Source organism: Sminthopsis crassicaudata, chromosome 2 (assembly GCF_048593235.1).
Source record: "Sminthopsis crassicaudata isolate SCR6 chromosome 2, ASM4859323v1, whole genome shotgun sequence".
NCBI classification, from domain to species: Eukaryota; Metazoa; Chordata; class Mammalia; order Dasyuromorphia; family Dasyuridae; genus Sminthopsis; species Sminthopsis crassicaudata.
Window position 1 is genome coordinate 658,672,444 of NC_133618.1, and position 18,417 is coordinate 658,690,860.

Here is an 18,417-nt window from a genome sequence, read left to right on the forward strand (position 1 = left end):
AGTTCTTTTTTAAATAGAAAAGGTTTAAAGTTTCAAAAAATCCATCAAGAGTATCCTCTTCAATTCTCTGGCTAAAAAGCATGAGAGTTTACTAGACTGAAACTTTTGAAAATAGAAGCTGCAGCCAGTGGGTAGATTACTGACTGTTTCCCATTTTAATCAGTATTTTGCAGTAGCAACTGAGGGGAGGGAGAGAGACCTGCAGCTACTGTGTGGTCGACAGGTCATTGTCCCTGGGCCATGCAGAACAACCTTCTGGGCAGGCCCATTTCTCCTCTTGTTTACACTGCTCCTTCACAGTCACCCTGGTTCCCCAGTACTAGACAAAAGAGCACAGCAGGGGACTGGAAAATATCAAGTGTTGGGAGCATCAGTGATTCTGTTTCCAGATCAGCTTATTCAGAAACACCATGCTTATGAATAAACTACCTCTCTCTCTCTCCCACCCTCTCTCTCTCTCTGTATCTGTCTCTCTGAGTATCTCTCTCATTCTCTCTCTCTCTCTCTGTCTCTCTCTTGCTCCCTCCCTCCCTCCCCCTTCTCTCTCTCCCCTCTCTTCCTCTTCTTCTCTTCCTTTCTCCCTCCTCCCCTCTCTTTCTCTCTCTCTGAAAAAAAAAATGGGATGACCAGCTTGAGGTGGAATACCATCTATTTTTTTATTAAGTACACAAGCATTAATTGGTCCCTGAAACAACATGTACACACATTGTCACATTATAAATGGCAACAGTACAAGAGCCCCACCTGTAGACTCCTTGAGGACCACTCTAAAGCTCTCTTGAATAACTGTAAATCCATATGTCTCATATATCTTACTCAGTGAGAAGAAACATATCATCACCTAAGCTAACAGAATGACAATAAGGCTGAATGAAGGTCCCTTTTAACTTTGCACTTGACTGTGGATGCAGTTCCCTTGCTAGTTGGAGGCAGAACTCGGACAATCTCAGAATTGGAAATGGTCTCAGGCTCGGCTCACCCATCTACCACAAGTGGTCATCTGTCCTTTGCTTGGAGACCATCATTAAGCGAGAACTTAACTCCCTTCTGAGATGGCCCATTCTACTTTGGGAGTTCTAATTGTTAGGAAACTCTTCCTTGAATCAAACCTGATTTGGCCTTTTACAAATTCCCACTCCATGTTCCTGGATATGTCTTCCTAAGGTGAGCAATAACAAGTCTAATCCTTCCTTGTGATAATCTTTCGATTTCTTGAAGATAGCCACTGTCTCCTTATATTTTCCTTTCTTGAGCATGAACACCCCTCATTCTTTCAACTGATCTTGACACGGCATGATCTCAATGCAGTCCCGTATATTTATCAAGAGGTTTAGTGTTTGAAAACTCACTTTCCTCACAACAATCTCATGAGGTAGGTATTGTATTTTCTTATTATTATGTTTGAGGAAACAAGCTCATCGAGGTGGATAACTTTTCCCTGGTCACCCAGAAAGCCTTTCCTTTCCCTCAGTGTGTCTCCCCATTTGCCCCTTCTTCTCCTGAAAGCTCTTTCCCAAGACCCCAGTTCTCCAGAGTTGTTGGTTTCAAATACATTTTGTGTTGAACTTTAGGAGACATTCATACTAATCCAACCATGTCATCTCTGACAATTTCATAAGACAGTCAGGAAGCATGGTATAGAATGCAGTTCTTGGGCTAAACTGGCTATGGATCCCTTTGGTGTTATAACGGCAGAATACATCATTGCTGGTCCAAAGACCCAGTATGGAGGGAGCCAGGGAAAATTTGGAGTGAAATATAGAAAATTAAGCTTATTTTCATGCTGAAAAAAAAATGCTGCATGTGATCCATAGTTTTTGATTTATACATAGAGGGCATCCTCATAATAAAGTCCAAGGGGTTCTTAAATTGAGCTTCATGGACTTTGATGATTATATTTTGATACAATTAGTTCCCTTTATTATCCTATATATTTTATTTTATGCACTTAAATCACTTCTTCTGAGAAAGGGTCCTCAGGTTTCACCAGGCTGCCAAAGGGGTTGAGGACACAAAAGAGAATCCCTGGTATAGTGGTAAAAACACTGAATTTGGAGTCAGCAAGATGGCAGAGTGAATGTGGGGGTAGGAAAGATCTGGGTTCAAATATTTCTCCTTTTTTCTTTTTTGTTTCTACTGAATGTATTCTCATCTGGCTGTTTAAATGTTCCAGTCACTGCATGGATATTAAGGCATATAATGATTGGCATAATGCCAATAACTGGCAGGTTACCATTGTAACCAAATGTCTATTTCTAGACATTACAGCTAGAGAATAAACTGTTAATCCACAAATGTACAAGAGATATAGCAAATTTGACAACAAATAAAACAATAGTTGTCTTAGAATAAGAAGAATTAAAATGCACATACATTTCAGGAATTATTGACTTCTGAGAACATCAAGAAAAGGTAAAGTTTAAACAAAATTCTTTTTATAAAAGTTTCCATATAAAGTTCACAAACATACCCAACAATGGATAGTATTTCTGCATATTTGTATGTTATCCAGATTAGTCATGAGATCATTTTTAAAAACTGATTCTGAACAGTGGCTTTTATATCCAACTAAATTTTGAGCAGAGATTGTATGATGCCTCCGATAGTCCAGTCAGGAAACAACAAAGATTCCTGCAAGTTCCCTTATATATTTGGTTCAGTGGTCTGAAAGACCGGTAGCTCCTGTGATCTTTACCTAGACACTGCATTGTCTTTCTCTGGTTCTCCATTCTGTTGAGCACTATTGTAAACAGCTCTGTTAGAACCTTCCTGGTTCCAGGCTATTTCAATAGCAAAAAACTGTGTCCTATTAGCAAGATGGTGTTTTCTTTATTATATTCCTGAGTATAATCTAGCTGCAGTAGCATGCAGGAATTGAAATCTTCAACAATACCATTGAACTTCATATCGAATGGTCTCCATGGTTCTGCTCTGAGCTCTTCTAGGTCCAACACATCTATCTTGTGCTTTCCAAAGTTCTCCTGGGACTCTGACTAGATCTGGTCACCTACTTTGGTGGGTCTTAGTATCAGAGGGTCATCTGAAAATTGGAATAAAGCCCAGCATGCTGCATAGCCTTCATGGTCCAAGCCACCTCAATGTTGGGGTCATTGCTACAGGCCTTGGCTGGCAGGGAGCAAGCAGGGGCCCAGTGTATCCTGGATACCCCAACTCCTCACAGCCATCACTGCCTGGTCAACATGTCCCCTCTCAAAAAGTTGCTCTTACAAACTCCAGTTATAGACAGCTATAGAAAATAGATCCTGGGGGAGAAATGTGGAAAATCTTGACTGGCACTCACCAGCTTTGTGCTCATGGTGACCTGCTAAATCTCAGGTTTCTCATCTGTGGAATGGAAATAATACCTGTATTACCCACCCATAGGACTGTTTTGAGGTACAAACAAGATAACATAAAGTGCTTGTGAACTTTAAAGCGTTATGCAAATGCCTCTTCTGTTTGACTTTTGGCACCTCATCTGTAAAATGAAGAATAGACTGGAGTCCCTGGATTTGTGAGGATGTATCTTACAAGTAGCATCTTCCTAGATGAATGTAAGACTTCTAGAATTAAAGGATATCTGAAGACAGCTCCTCTGGGCAATAGAGTCATTCTAAAGAGGAATCCGTCAGGGTTGAAGAGAGCTGCAGGGAGAGCCCACAGCTATCCAGCAAGCACCAAGAATTCTGTATCTCAGAAAAGACAAAGCTTTAAAGTTTCCCCAAGGAACTGAAGCTTAGTATAAAGAGGTTTGTGGAGAGTTTGGCACAGACCACAGAAGTGAGAGATTGAATGGATAAGAAGAGCTAGAACCCAGTTTCCAACTACTGACAAAAATAGAATTGTTAGACCCATGGTAAATAAGGAATATACTTAAAGGCAGAATGTCTTGTTTTGGTCTAAACCCATGATTTCACCAGTTTAGGGAAATCCCAGAGTGGAAATGCCCTCCAACAATACAGGCTGATGACTCATCTGCAAACTTGAGTCGTACAGTATTGCCTGGGCCATGGAGAGACAAAGGGGTCTAGTGTGTGTTTTCAATGGCAGGTTTTCCTGACGCCAGTGATGGCCTTCCATTCACTACCCAGAACCTTCTTTTTAGTGTCCCTTTTAGTTAGGTTAAATGTGCTATATAATGCTTCCTCCAGAGAACTATATGTTCTTTATATGTCTGGATGTGTCTTTATTCCTATTTAGTCTTCCAATAGTTTGAGTGCAGCCAGCTCTGCTTCCTTTTGTTCACCTCCAAATAGCAAGTAACAGAAATCAACTGATGGTCCATGAATGACTAACGGCCTTTCTCTTCTTCAAAAGGTTCTTTACAGAAGATGTAGATACCTTTTCCAGGGCACCCTGGATACCCTACCTGTTACTTCTCATGATATTTTGCTTTGCTGTTGAGATATCTTCAAGGGTAGCAGAAGGACTGCCATCTTTTTCTGTCCTCCTAAATGAGATGGACCACGAAGGCAGAGCAGGCTGAACCTAAGGCTAAACCCAGACAGAGGTAAAATGACATCAGCACCCCAGTAGCCTCGGCCAGCTCCTTAGGCATGATCCTGGGGCCGTACATTAGGGCCAAGGTGCTGAGGTAACCATTGCTGAATCCTAAAAGTGAGATGAAGATGCATGGGTACACATCAGAATTGAAGAATACCTTGTCCAAGTGGAGCCGAGGCTGATAGTTACAGAAAATGAAAAGGGGAACAAAAAACGTCCTTAGGAGAACCAGGATAGGAAGAAGTTTGCTTTTGGGCCCCGGGACCTGAATCCAGGCAGGGATCTGCCGGCCACACAAGTCAGCAACATTGTACAGGAGGAAGCTGGTGAGAGGGACAAAGAACTTGTTGGTCCATAGAGATCCAGAACTTTTGTTGACTGACTCAATATTGGAGGAAAGAGCAGGGAAAATGATGATGGAGATGAAGAAGACATAGATAACACAGAAGCCCAGCATAGCTGTCTTCTTCAGAAGGAAGTAGAGAGGAGGCAGGCTTGGGTCTGGTAGCCTGATACTCTGTGGTGGAAGTTTAAGGCGGCTTGAAGATTGTTCCTCTTCACTAAAGGAACCTCCTGAAAATGCATGGCTTGGCTGTACTGGTTTCATGTAATACCTGAAGGGGAAAAAAAAATAATAATAATTAACTTTGGGAAAAATTGGTCAAATCCAATGAAAATGAACTTCAAAGTCAAATGATAGGGTGAGGAGGGAGAATTTTCAGATTACTGCTATGCTAAAATTTTGTGGTAATTGGATATTGTTTGTAATGTGTAGGCCATTAATTATAGATTGAAAATATGGATATAAAAATTTAGATTAACTTGAAAACTGAAAAAAAGCTAAAGTTTATATATTGCCTTAAATATGGCAAAGTACTTTTATGTGCATTATATCATCTAAGTCTCCCAGTCCTGTAAGTCAGGGAGCACATATAGTATTAGCCCCATTTAACAGATTAGGAAACAGAGGGTTAAAGATATTTCTTGCCTATGGCCAGGAAATATCAGAGGCAATAACCTGAACTCAGGTATTCCCACTCCCAAGCCTACAAACATCTACAAAAGAAAAAATATAATCAAAGAACAAGAGAAGATCCCTTAGCTGAGAAGGGAAGGAGAACCAGGAAAACAAATAAATAAATACATTGGAAAAGACCACAGAGCCTTGCAATGGTAGCATCTCAACTCCCACCATGTAAAGTCACAACAACCCACTTCCGTAGTCACCCTTTCTAAGTCAGACTCTAGGATTCTATTAGATTAGTACATGATGGGCAGCACAAGGCATCTGCTGGTAATTCTGAAAATTTTTGCACTTGGTCTCTTCAACATTTGACTGTTAAACTATACAAATTACCAAAATACAGATTACACTCTTTTATCAAAAATAAAAAATAATATATTAGTTACATCAGTTCATTTAAATACCCCAACTACTATAAGAGCTATTGAAAAAGAGTTCTGGACAAAGGTCAGCAGGAAGTGGGTTGTTTCAATCCTTAAGAGGCCCTATGGTAGCCCTTAGTAGATCAGATTAGACATAATTCAATTCAACAAATGTTCTTTAATTGCTTATGCCCTGAGGAGAATGAAGACAAAAACAAAAGCAGTATCTGTCCTCAAGAAGTTGACATTCTCAGAGGAGGATTCAAGATGTACATAGATAAGTAAATTAAAAACATGGACAAAGTCATTCCAAGACATTCTGAAGAAAAAGAAAATGAAGCCAGTACTCTTGAATAAGTCATTTAACCCCTGTGGGCCTCAGGTTTCTGAAAAACCAGCAGGAGACTATCTGGGTTGCACTTTCCTTGCAGGGGATTGATAAGGAAAAATGAGATAAAATATATCAAGTCTGGTTGGGGAGAAATTCCCCCAGCATTAAAATTATGCACGACTGAATAGGTCGCTTCATTCCATCTTGAATTCATCCTGATTCATAAGCAAGGACTAGAGAAAGGCACCATCTTACTTCCTTCTGTCTCCATTAGCTCCCTCTTTTTTAAACAGCTTGAAGGATTGTTCTGTGCCAAATTTCTCTGGCTGAAAAAGCCCTGCCTTGCAAGCTCTACTAAGCCACCATACTTACCCAGCACCAGCAGTTTTTCACCTTGTTTTCTTAATTTGGCTATTTTGTATTTTTGTAGATAGTAATCCATTTCCTTTGCTTTCTCAGTTTGACTGGCACATCACTCTACTCAAGAAGTACCCTGGCTTGGTGGAAAGCGGACTGCAGCTTTTGAACCAGGAGGATCCAAGCTGGGAGTCCTGCCTCTGCTACATATTGGCTGTGTGTCCATGGGCAAGTCATAATAAATGCCCCTTGACAACTCTCTAAAGCTAGAGAAGAGTTGTCAGTCTGTGCCAGTAGAGGGAATTTTCATACTAGGAGATCTGGATTATGTAGAGCAGGTTCTAGTTTGTTTTTCTGCTCCATTTTTTCTTCGCTTTTGGTTGTAGGACACCAAATTTAGAGCTGGAAGGGTCCAAATGGCCAAATCAACAAGCATTTATTAAGCACCTAGTGTGTACCAGTTACTATGCTAAATCAGTCCCACTTTTAAAGAGTTCTCAGTAGAGGAGACAACAGCTCTCTGTTTGCCTCTGATACTACTGATCAGGGGTTCTCAAACTACACCCTTGGGCCAGATGCTGCCGTGGAGGACGTTTATGCGGCTGCTGGGTTATGGCAAATGGGCTGAGGGGCAGAGACAGAGTGTGAGCTTTTGTTTTTCTATAGTCCGGCCCTCCAACAGTCTGAGGGACAATGAAGTGGCCCCTATTTAAAAAGTTTGAGGACCACTGCTATTGACCATTCAATTTCAAGTCCTCACTTTTCAGAAAATAATCTCTAGCCCAAGGTTACACAGGCAGATACATCCCTCTTGGAAATTAAGAAAGTTGAGATTTGAACCCAGAATCTGGGATTCCAAGTCCAATTCTCTGAACCAGTTTACCCTTATCACTTTCAATAACCTGCATTTTAAAAGGAACATCCAACCAGTGCTACCTAACTCCCCTTTCCATCCCCGGTTAGCCAGATGAGCCCTGATCAACTCATTGACATGCAATGGCTACACCTTTTACTCTTAATTAAAATGTACTTTCTTCATTTGGTTCAGACTGAGTGGACTCGGGAAAAACCACCCCGGTCTCTCTCTGCTGGCAGTTTCCCATGGTTTCAGGGTTGTTTCATTCACATCCAGAAGTTGTGACCACTCAGCCTACAAAGCCATTAAATGCTATCCTGACCTGTCTGTCCATGAATTTATAGTTAGTCAAACCTAGGTTTGAATTGATCTTGAGGGCTTTCCAGAGGAAGTGCTGTTTGATTCTGGAGGTCTTGTGGACTCTGCTTGGCCCCACCAATTCCTCCTGTCCCTTCTCATACCAGCATTATTTAGAATGGCTTGGCAATGGAAATACACAATTTTACCTTCATGTCCCTCAGAGGGACTTCCACCTGAAGTGGTCAGTTCATGTTTTCCAGACAATTCTAAACATTTCAGAACCCATTTTCATATGGCCTTTGTCCTTTCTTCTAAAAATCAGAACCAGCTGATGTTAGTTAGCTAAGGCTATAATAAATCCCCATTAAATAATGAAACAACTCAGCTGCCCAATCAGAGCACCTCTTTTCCCCTTTTGATTATAGAATCACACAACGATCCCTCTTTAGGCACTATTGATGAGGTCTAGAAGATCAGAATAGAATAGCAATACTGATTTTGGGGAGGACCTTTCCATCCTTCCTTCCAGTGGAATCCAAAATAGGTAGGTTAGTTCATTTGTTCACTCATCCCCTCTTCTGAGAGATGAATGATAAAGAGGTTGGGGCTGATTTTAGAGTTGTGAAGATCAGGGTTCATCTCCTGACTTAGGCACATACTGGTTTAGAGACCATCATCAAATCATTGATCACTCTTGACTTCCCAATCATCAGTAGAAAGTTCCTTTCATTAATCAAATCCTACATCCAGCATTCCCTACCAGAAGAAGAAACAATTAACTTACAAATATGTATTGATCACCCAGCAAATGCCAGCAAGCTCTCTAGAACTGAGTGCCACTAATTCAGCTAAGTAATCATGTTCAGGGGTGCCACTTGGCAGGTCAAAGTTGGCTCAGGGTATCACAAGATCTGGGCTCTCCTTCTCCAGCTCTGTCACCGACTAGTGATATGATCTTGAGTGAGTAATTTGGCCTGTCCCCTGCTTCAATTGCTTCATCTACAGAATTAGAATAATGATTTCTGCCTTGTTTTCTTCTCACAGATAGAATCAAATGAAACCCTAAATGTGAAAACATTTTAAAAAGCATAAAGGGCCGAAGGCAAGGTGTTACTAATTATTTGTAAAAAAAGGAAATGGTAGAATATAAAAAGGAGGAGGGGGGAAAGGGAGGCAAGAGGCTGGAAGCAGAAGGAGAAGGAAAAGAGGGGGGAAAAGGAAGAACATCACTCCCAGTAGCCTCTTGGGCCAGATTCCCTGCCTCTGTTCGTAAGCTCTAGCTGTTGAGAAATTTCAGCTAAGAAGCCCACTTCCACCATTTCTTGGGCTTTCATTTCTCACCTCATTTGCCTGCAGCCCACCCTTATCTCCCTTCTGCATGCAACACCACAATCCAGTTTCTGTCAGAACATAGAAGACGTCAAGATAGCCGATCCCTCTTACCTGGCGTACTCAAGCTTGGGAAGAATCAGATACAACCCGATGCAAATCACGATGAAGATGTCTGCTGTCAGAAAGAAGGCCAGAGCACAGTTTGTCACATCATTGGATGCTGCCAGATCCACCAATGAGGCCACGGCACTGATGGTCCCACCCATGGCCCCACCTGTAGGAAATGATCAGATCACAGTTATGGAAAGAGAAGGGGATAATGGAACAGTGAACAATGGGGCAATTACATAAGAAAAAACATATATCTAAATCACTATATATTTATATCTCTATATATTTAAATCTGTAAGTGGGCATGTACACATATATAAGTATAGACACACATAAATATATGTATATGCATTTTTTTATGTTGTCTCCCCATTCCATTTTTTCCTTCCTTTTGCCTTTGACCAGCCATCAATGCAGTGAGGCACTCTGCTAGTCCTGGAGATTCTAAGGCCAAAATAAACCAATGCTTGCCCTCAGGGAGCTTACAATCTTCAGAACTACTTCCAACGCACATGGGCTCAAGGAATTCCTTAGCAAAAGATATCTTATTGACTCCTTGGTGAAATATACCTGATCGACACCCATCAGAAACCCATCCACCCCTCAGAACCTCAGCTCTACACTCACACTCACCCTATGTCTGACAAGCCTTTATCTTTTGCATCTTCACAGGATCCCCTCTCATTCACACAGATACCACTTGGGGTGCATTGCTGTCTGCCTGAACCATGGCAATGACCTCCTATGTGCTCTTTCTGTACCAAGCAACGTAATCCAGTTCCCACACAGCTGCCACAGTGATCTTCCTGACCCCATCACTCTCACACTCAGTCAATGACAATGGCTCTCTATTACTTATAGGTTCAAGACATTTGGCCTCTAAAAGCCTTCCACATACTGTTCCCAGAATATTTTTTTCGTCACATTGCCCATCAGTCCCCAGTGCTTCATTCTAACCGCCTCCTTCCATCTCCTCATACACAAACCCATCTCCAGTCTTTGTCCCTTTCTTTAAGCTACACCTCCCTCCTCTCTCCACTTGCTCTAATGCCTGGAAGACATCCCATCTCTCCTCTGCCTCTTCAAATCCCTACTTATCTTCATGGCTCAGCTTAACCACCATTTTCTCTATGAAGTCTTTCCTGATTTCTCTAGTTGCTAATACCTCTCTCCCTGATTATCTTGTATCTATTTTGTATGTATTTTGTATATAATTACAGATTTACATGTTGTCTTTCCTAACTAGGTTGTAAACTTCTCAAGGGCAGGGACTCTTTTACTGTCTTCCACAGGGATGTGCTTAATCAAGACTTGATTGCTTGAGAAGCCTGGAAGGATCCTGGGCCTGGCCACACTGTCCTATCAGTGCCAGGTCTGGACAGGGGATGCAAAGGGAAGCTAATTACAATTTAAAAATACTGAAAATGGAGGGGGGAGTCACACTCCCTCCCAGCATTCCCAGCACTTTTGCTTCTAACTTCTTTTGGTGATGGATCTTCCTGCTTTGTCAGCCCCCTATTTCTCATGACACCATGGTACCCCCAAACTCATCTACTATCCTGACTTTCCCCTGTGCCTGAAAATTGTCTTATCAGTGGTAGCAGTCAGCTTGGCCCCTGGTGGGACAAAACTATGCCTTGTACAGCACCATCCACTCTGCCTACATCTTTATGGCTTAGAGCAGTGAGAATATGGTCACCAAAGGAGAGGAAGTCACTGGTCTCCAGTGAACTCCTATGGAGATGGGTGATTTGGAGTGAAAGAGTTAAACATCCCCTATCCCCTTTCTCAGGTATTTGCTAATTCTCTCTTTTTAAATAGCAATAACATCATGAAAGCTTTCACAGCAGGGCAGAGGGGCTGTTTCTAAGGATCTGTAATTATTACCTGGGCTTCTGGTAATATTTGGGGTTAAACTCATTAAGAAATTCCCAGGCTGCCCTAAGGAAGAATATCTAAAAATCACTGTCTATTGATTCCTCTCCATCAAGCTTTTCGCAAGCTCTCTCTCCCCCTTGTAGAGAATTTACAATATTATCATCAACAACAAGGCAAGCCTCCGGGGAGCTCATCTTTCATGACTTCATACTTTTATCTCATCAGTTATGGAAATACATGCAAATGAGGGCTTTTAAAAAAAATCCAACATAAAGCAAATGAATTGTTTTCTGAGATATGAACACTTGCAGAATTCCAGGGTTGTTTCTCCCTTCAATTAAAAGGCAACAAATAACAACCACCAGAGATCATGTTTGAGCCATGATATTCCAAGTTGAGAGCACCCCCCAAATCTCATAGGGTCTGAGGGACCTTCACCCCTCTCTCACTCTTTGCATGGTCCCTACCAGATGTTTGTGAAGAGGTCAAATCCAGGTTAAAAATCCGGGTTAAGTACCAAATCTCTTCCATACTTCATCCCACCTTTCTCTCCCTTTCTCAGAACACACCTGAACATAAAGTAAATGCAAATGCCACAACTGACAAACCACTTGTTTGTGACCAGTGCAAATAGAAGGTCCAAAGTCATTTCCCCTGGTGAAGATACCAGGGGAAGAAAGAATCAGCCTTTAAGCTTGGGCTGAAGAGGACTGAGACAAGAAAGTCCTCAGCACTTGGTGGACCCTTCTTTAAGCATGGAAAGGTCTTGCCCTTCACATTGCTGCTTTTCCCTCTGAGATCGGCTCCCACTTATATTCTCGTTATTATTGTTGTTTAGCCTATTATAGCGTTATTATAATTGCCTCCTGTACAATCTGTGTACATCAAGGTAATAATAACATAACCCTTTATTAGAGTGAAGCTCCTTAAAGGAAGGGACTAAGTGGGTTTATTTGTTGTTCAATCATGTCTGACTCTCTGTGACATCATTCAGGATTTTCTTGGCAAAGATAATAGAATGGTTTGTTATTTCCTTCTCCAGCTCATTTAACATATGAGAAAACTAGGGGAAACAAGGTTAAGTGACTTGTCTAGGGTCACACAGCTAGTAAAACCAAATTTGAATTCAGGAACTCTAGAACTGGCACACCTAATTGCCCCATTTAAACTCTCTATATCTTATATGTTGTTTGTGTTGTGTTTCCTCTGTGAAAATGTGAACACAGGGACCATATTCTTGTCTTTTTCAATTTCCCTGGTGTTTGTCCTTATCACAATGCCCAGCACAGTGTGAGTTCTTAATAAGACTGCTTTAGAAATCCATCATCAATCACAGATCTAGAGACAGAAAGAATCCAGAAGATCATCTACTCCTGTGGTTCTCAAACTTTTGTTTTTGGTATTTTTATATTATTAAAAAGTTATTAAGGATCTGTCCAAAGAGTTTTTGTTTCTGTGAGTTATATTTATAAGATATTTATCATATTAGAAAAAAATTAATTTTGAAGACCCTCTAAAAGGGTTTTAGAGACACCCACACAGGATTCTCTGGACCACACTTTGAAAACCACTAAATTCTAGTTCACCTCCCATCTAGGTGGCACAGTGGATAGAATGCTGTGTCTGAAGTCAGCAAGACCTGAGTTCACATACAACCTTAGACACTTACTGTGTGACCCTGGGCAAGTCACTTAAATGTTGTCTGCCTCACTATTCCTTAAAATAGTCAGGAGCATATATTTAAGACCGTCAGTAAGCATAATGTGTAATGGCGATAAACTGGAACCTTTCCCAGTAAGATCAGGAATGAAACAAGGTTGCCCACTATCACCATTACTATTCAATATTGTATTAGAAATGCTTGCCTCGGCAATAAGAGTGGAGAAAGAGATTTAAGGAATAAGAGTAGGTAATGAGGAAATCAAACTATCACTCTTTGCAGATGATATGATGGTATACTTAGAGAACCCCAGAGATTCTAATAAAAAGTTATTAGAAATAATTCACAATTTTAACAAAGTTGCTGGATACAAAATAAATCCACATAAATCCTTAGCATTTTTATACATCACCAACAAAATGCAACAGCAAGAGATACAAAGAGAAATTCCATTCAAAACAACTGTCAAGAGTATAAAATATTTGGGAATCCATCTACCAAAGAAAAGTCAGGAATTATGTGAGAAAAATTACAAAACACTTGCCACAAAAATAAAGTCAGATTTAAATAATTGGAAAAACATTAAGTGCTCTTGAATAGGCCGAGCGAATATAATAAAGATGACAAATACTCCCCAAACTAATCTATTTATTTAGTGCTATACCAATCAGACTCCCAAGAAACTATTTTAATGACCTAGAAAAAATAACACAAAATTCATATGGAAGAACAAAAGGTTGAGAATTTCAAGGGAATTAATGAAAAAAAAAGTCAGATGAAGGTGGTCTAGATGTACCTGATCTAAAGCTATATTATAAAGCAGCAATCACCAAAACCATTTATTATTGGCTAAGAAATAGACTAGTTGATCAGTGGAACAGATTAGGTACACAGGAGAAAATAGGGTACAACTATAGCAATCTAGTGTTTGACAAACCCAAAGACACCAACTTTTGGAATAAGAATTCATTATTTGAAAAAAAAAAACTGTTGGGAAAACTGGAAATTAGTATGGCAGAAATTAGATATGGATCCACACTTAACATCATATACCAAGATAAGATCAAAATGGGTCCATGATTTAGGCATAAAGAATGAGATCATAAATAGATTAGAGGAACATAAGATAGTCTACCTCTCAGACCTGTGGAGGAGGAAGGAATTTGTGTCCAAAGGAGAACTAGAGATCATTATTGATTACAAAATAGAAAATTTTGATTACATCAAACTAAACAGCTTTTATACAAACAAAACTAATGCAAACAAGATTAGAAGGGAAGGAACAAACTGGGAAAACATTTTTACAGTTAAAGGTTCTGATAAAGGCCTCATTTCCAAAATATATAGAGAACTGACTTTAATTTATAAGAAATCAAACCATTCTCCAATTGATAAATACTCAAAGGATATGAACAGACAATTTTCAGAGGATGAAATTAAAACTATTTCCACTCATATGAAAGAGTGTTCCAAATCACTATTGATCAGAGAAATGCAAATTAAGACAACTTTGAGATATCACTACACACCTGTCAGATTGGCTAAGATGACAGGAACAAATAATGATGAATGTTGGAGGGGATGTGGGAAAACTGGGACACTGATGCATTGTTGATGGAGTTTTGAAAGAATACAGCCATTCTGGAGAGCAATTTGGAACTATGCCCAAAAAGTTATCAAACTGTGCATGCCCTTTGATCCAGCAGTGCTACTACTGGGCTTATATCCCAAGGAAATACTAAAGAGGGAAAAGGGACCTGTGTGTGCCAAAATGTTTGTAGCAGCCCTTTTTGTAGTGGCTAGAAACTGGAAAATGAATGGATGTCCATCAATTGGAGAATGGTTGGGTAAATTATGGTATATGAATGTTATGGAATGTTATTGTTCTGTAAGAAATGACTAGCAGGAGGAATACAGAGAGGCTTGGAGAGACTTACATCAACTGATGCTGAGTGAAATGAGCAGAACCAGGAGATCACTATACACTTCAACAATGATATTGTATGAAGATATATTCTAATGGAAGTGGATATCTTCAACATAGAGAAGATCCAATTCAGTTCCAGTTGATCAATGATGGACAGAAACAACTATATCCAAAGAAGGAACACTGGGAAATGAGTGTAAACTGTTTGCACTATTATCTTTCTACCCAGGTTACTTATACCTTCAGAATCCAATTCTTACCATGCAACAAGAAATTTGGTTTTACACACATATATTGTATCTAGGATATACTGTAATACATTTATTATGTATGGGATTTGCCTGTCATCTAGGGGAGGGAGTAGAGGGAGGGAGGGGAAAATTTGGAAAAGTGAATACAAGGGATAATGTAAAAAAAAATTACCCATGCATATGTACTGTCAAAAAAAATTATAATTATAAAATAAATAAATAAAACTAAAAAAATAAAAGTTGTCTGCCTCGGTTTCCTCATCTATAAAATGGGAATAATACTAGCATCTACCTCATAGGATTGCTATGAAGATAAAATGGGATCATAATTGTAAAGTATTTAGCAGTGCCTGACATATAATCTCATAGAGAACACGATTATAAATTTATTGTTGTTGTTGTTAACTCTCTGCATTCCATTCTACCACACAAACCTCCTATTCTACAGATTACAGTCAAGGGGGATCCTCTTTGATATTCCACATATGTAATGGGCTTTTGTCACCTATGCCAAGAATGGTCTCCCTCCTTCTTCCTTTTGGAATATCTAGTTCCTTTCAAGGTCAGATAACTCCCAAACTTTCCTGAACTCCTCAGTGTTAACCCCCTCCTCAATCCTGGCCCAAATCACTCTCTATGTTACTTTTATCCCCAGACATGTTGTTTCTTCCTAAACTAGGATCTAGTTACCGTAGGAGAATCTGTAGATTCAAAGGAATATGTAAATTTGCTTTCTCTCCTCATATTTTGATAACTGTGCTTCAATAGAATTGATTTAATTTGTAATCTTATGTCTTTTATTTTTTGAATTTTATGAAAAGAGGTCTTTGGATTTCACCAATCAGTCAATAAGCACTTATTAAATACCTGTAGTGTACTGAGCACTGTGCTAATCACTGGAGATACAAGAAAAATAAAAAGGCAAGAGAAAGTCTTCTTCAGAAGTTTATAGTCTAATATCAAAGGGGCTCAGGACACCAAAAAAAAAAAAAAAAAAAAAAGGTTAAGTTGAATGAAATCTCCTTTTATGGAGGGGCTGCTTGTTGGTTTTTTTCTTTTTTCAGGTGTTATCTTCAGTGCCTAGTATAAGAGCCTGGAGCATAATATATAATAAATAGTAGCTTTGAATTGAATTGCATAAAAATCAAAATCCTTATTTTTCACATACAGAACAGTGACTAGGCAAATAAATCCTTTCTGAAAAACGAAGCAGTCCCTTATACTAATGATATCTAATTCAAATCAAAACAGGAGCCACTAAACCACAGAGGCCACATATTGATTTAGAAGACCACATATTAACATTATTTAGGTTTTACTTCTTTTGTTCAGTATTTCTTAATTACATTTAAACCTAATTCAAGGCAAAATTAGACTTGTGGGTCACATTGTACCTGGGCCTACTCTGTCAGAAAGCAAGCCAACTCCAAAGGTCAAAAGACTGTGTCCAGCCTACCCCTAGGGTTACAGTTACTCAGTGCTGTGTAACAGTGGAAGGTGAGGATGGATTCGGTGTTTGTCTACTATCATTCAGGATCTGTGAAGTATCAGAGCTAATCAATACATGATTCAGGTTCTACTCCAGTGTGATGTCCTCCTTCCCTGGAAGAAGTTACGCAGCCTGGGTTTCAGCCCACCTCAATATCAGCTCTTACCTGATATCAGAGCCTGAGAATTCCTCATGGGGAAGGAGGCTGCAAGACCAAAGATACTGCTGTTGAAGATGGTGGCAGTACCACTGAGGACCACCATGCAAATGATGGTGATGATGAAGAAGGAAAAAGTCCATGAGGAGGTGTCCACTTTCACCAGCACCGTTATCACCACGAACACCACCAGCAGAATGGCCAAGGAGGTCAAGACCCGAACATGGACCGACACCCTGCCAATGAGATTGGTTAATTTGTTTGGCTAACTTTCTGGCCTGGAGGTCCCTAGGGGATCTCAAATGTTCTCCTGGGAGACCCAGGGCTGAAGAAGTAAATAGTCCTAGTCAGATGGAGTATTCTCTGAGGGATTATCCATACCAGACAAAATCACAAGGGGACTCATAGAGCCGGGAGGTGAAAGGTTCACCAGAAATCTGGGGGAGATTTGGGCACGAAGAAGAGGGAGGGAGAGAAGGGACAAGGAAAAGAGGAAAGGAATAAAATTGCAAAAGAAAATAGGACCAGAAGAGAAGAAGAAAGTGTCTGGCTTAATTTCAGGAATAAAAGCTTGAAAGAAAAAAAAAAACTGTTTATAGGACTGGGATGCTAAATAAAACAAAAAAAAAAAAATTAGTAATTATACAGAATCTTTCTCAAAGTAGTTTCATATCTATTATTTAAGAACATACATTTAGAGCTCGAAGAGACCTTAAGAGAGCAATTGTGTTCAACCATCTCTTTTTACAGATGTCCCTCATAAGGTGGTTGTAAGGCTCAAAACACAATAATATTTATAAAGGGCAGAGCACTGTGCCTGGCATATGGTAGGTATTTAATAAGTCCTTACTAAGCTTCTGTGTGTGTGTGTGTGTATATATACATACACACATACACACACACACACACACACACATATATAAAATGTGTTTGTATTTAGGTACATGTACACACATATATTTTGAAACCAAAGCAGGTTTCATCAGCCCCATTTAACATAATGTGGAGCCTTAGAGAAGTGACTTAGGCTTTGTAGTCTTTCATTTCCTCATCTATAAAATGAATGAAGTTAATTAAGTGGTTTCTGGCATAGCTTTTGGCTCTAAAATATAGATAGAGAAAATGAAATAGAGACTTAAATGGCTGGCCGAAGCCACTCGTTGAGTCAAAGCAAGACTGAGATCCATAATCCATTAGGCAATAAATAACTACCTACTATGAGCCAGCTACTGTGCTGACATCAATATGCAAGCAAGCAAGAAATGCTTAAGTGCCTACTATGTTCCAGTTACAGTGCCGACATCAGTAAACAAACAATAAATGCTTATTAAGTGCCTACTATGTACCAACCACTGTGGAAATATTAATAATCAGGCAAGCAAGAAAAGATTAAGAACCCACTATGTGCCAGCCACAGTGTTGATATCAACAATCAAATAATAAATGTTTATGAAGTACCCACTATGTGCCCATCACCATGGCAACATCAATAATCAGGAAAGCCAGAAATGCTTATTAAATACTCCCTATGTAGCAGCCACTGAGCTGACATCAATAATCAAGCAAGCAAGAATGCTCATGAAGCACCTACTATGTGCAGTCACTCTGCTGCATGCTGAATGAGAACACAGGTTTTCTGAGGTGCAGCCCGGTGATTATCCTGTCAGAGTTCCCTTCACAGCACCATCTTTAAGTGACTCCTCCAGCTCCCAGAGTCCTGAGCGTCCTAGCTGTGGAAATGCCAACTGGGCCTGAGGGCCCCAAGGCAGGACTGCAGCAGCTGGAGCCATCTCTCCAGGATGCCCGGAGGCGCTTGTGTTTGGCACTAGCTCTGGACTCGGAGGCAGCTAATTGTACAACTCCGGGGAGAGCTGGAGGC

At 40.0% G+C, this 18,417-nt stretch overlaps 1 protein-coding gene across 2 annotated transcripts in view; it reads right to left on the reverse strand.

Moving 5' to 3' along the window:
* Nucleotides 1–631: 631 nt before the first annotated feature.
* The window catches only part of SLC29A3 (solute carrier family 29 member 3), a 75,087-nt gene continuing 57,301 nt past the window's right edge, over nucleotides 632–18,417 (reverse strand). For both annotated transcript variants that reach the window (XM_074296905.1, XM_074296906.1), the window contains exons 4-6: nucleotides 16,548–16,774; nucleotides 9,177–9,339; nucleotides 632–5,117 (exon numbers count right to left, since the gene is read on the reverse strand). In XM_074296905.1, the coding sequence (XP_074153006.1) occupies nucleotides 4,451–5,117; nucleotides 9,177–9,339; nucleotides 16,548–16,774 (1,057 nt within the window). In that variant the 3' untranslated portion in view covers nucleotides 632–4,450. The remainder of the gene's footprint in view (nucleotides 5,118–9,176; nucleotides 9,340–16,547; nucleotides 16,775–18,417) is intronic.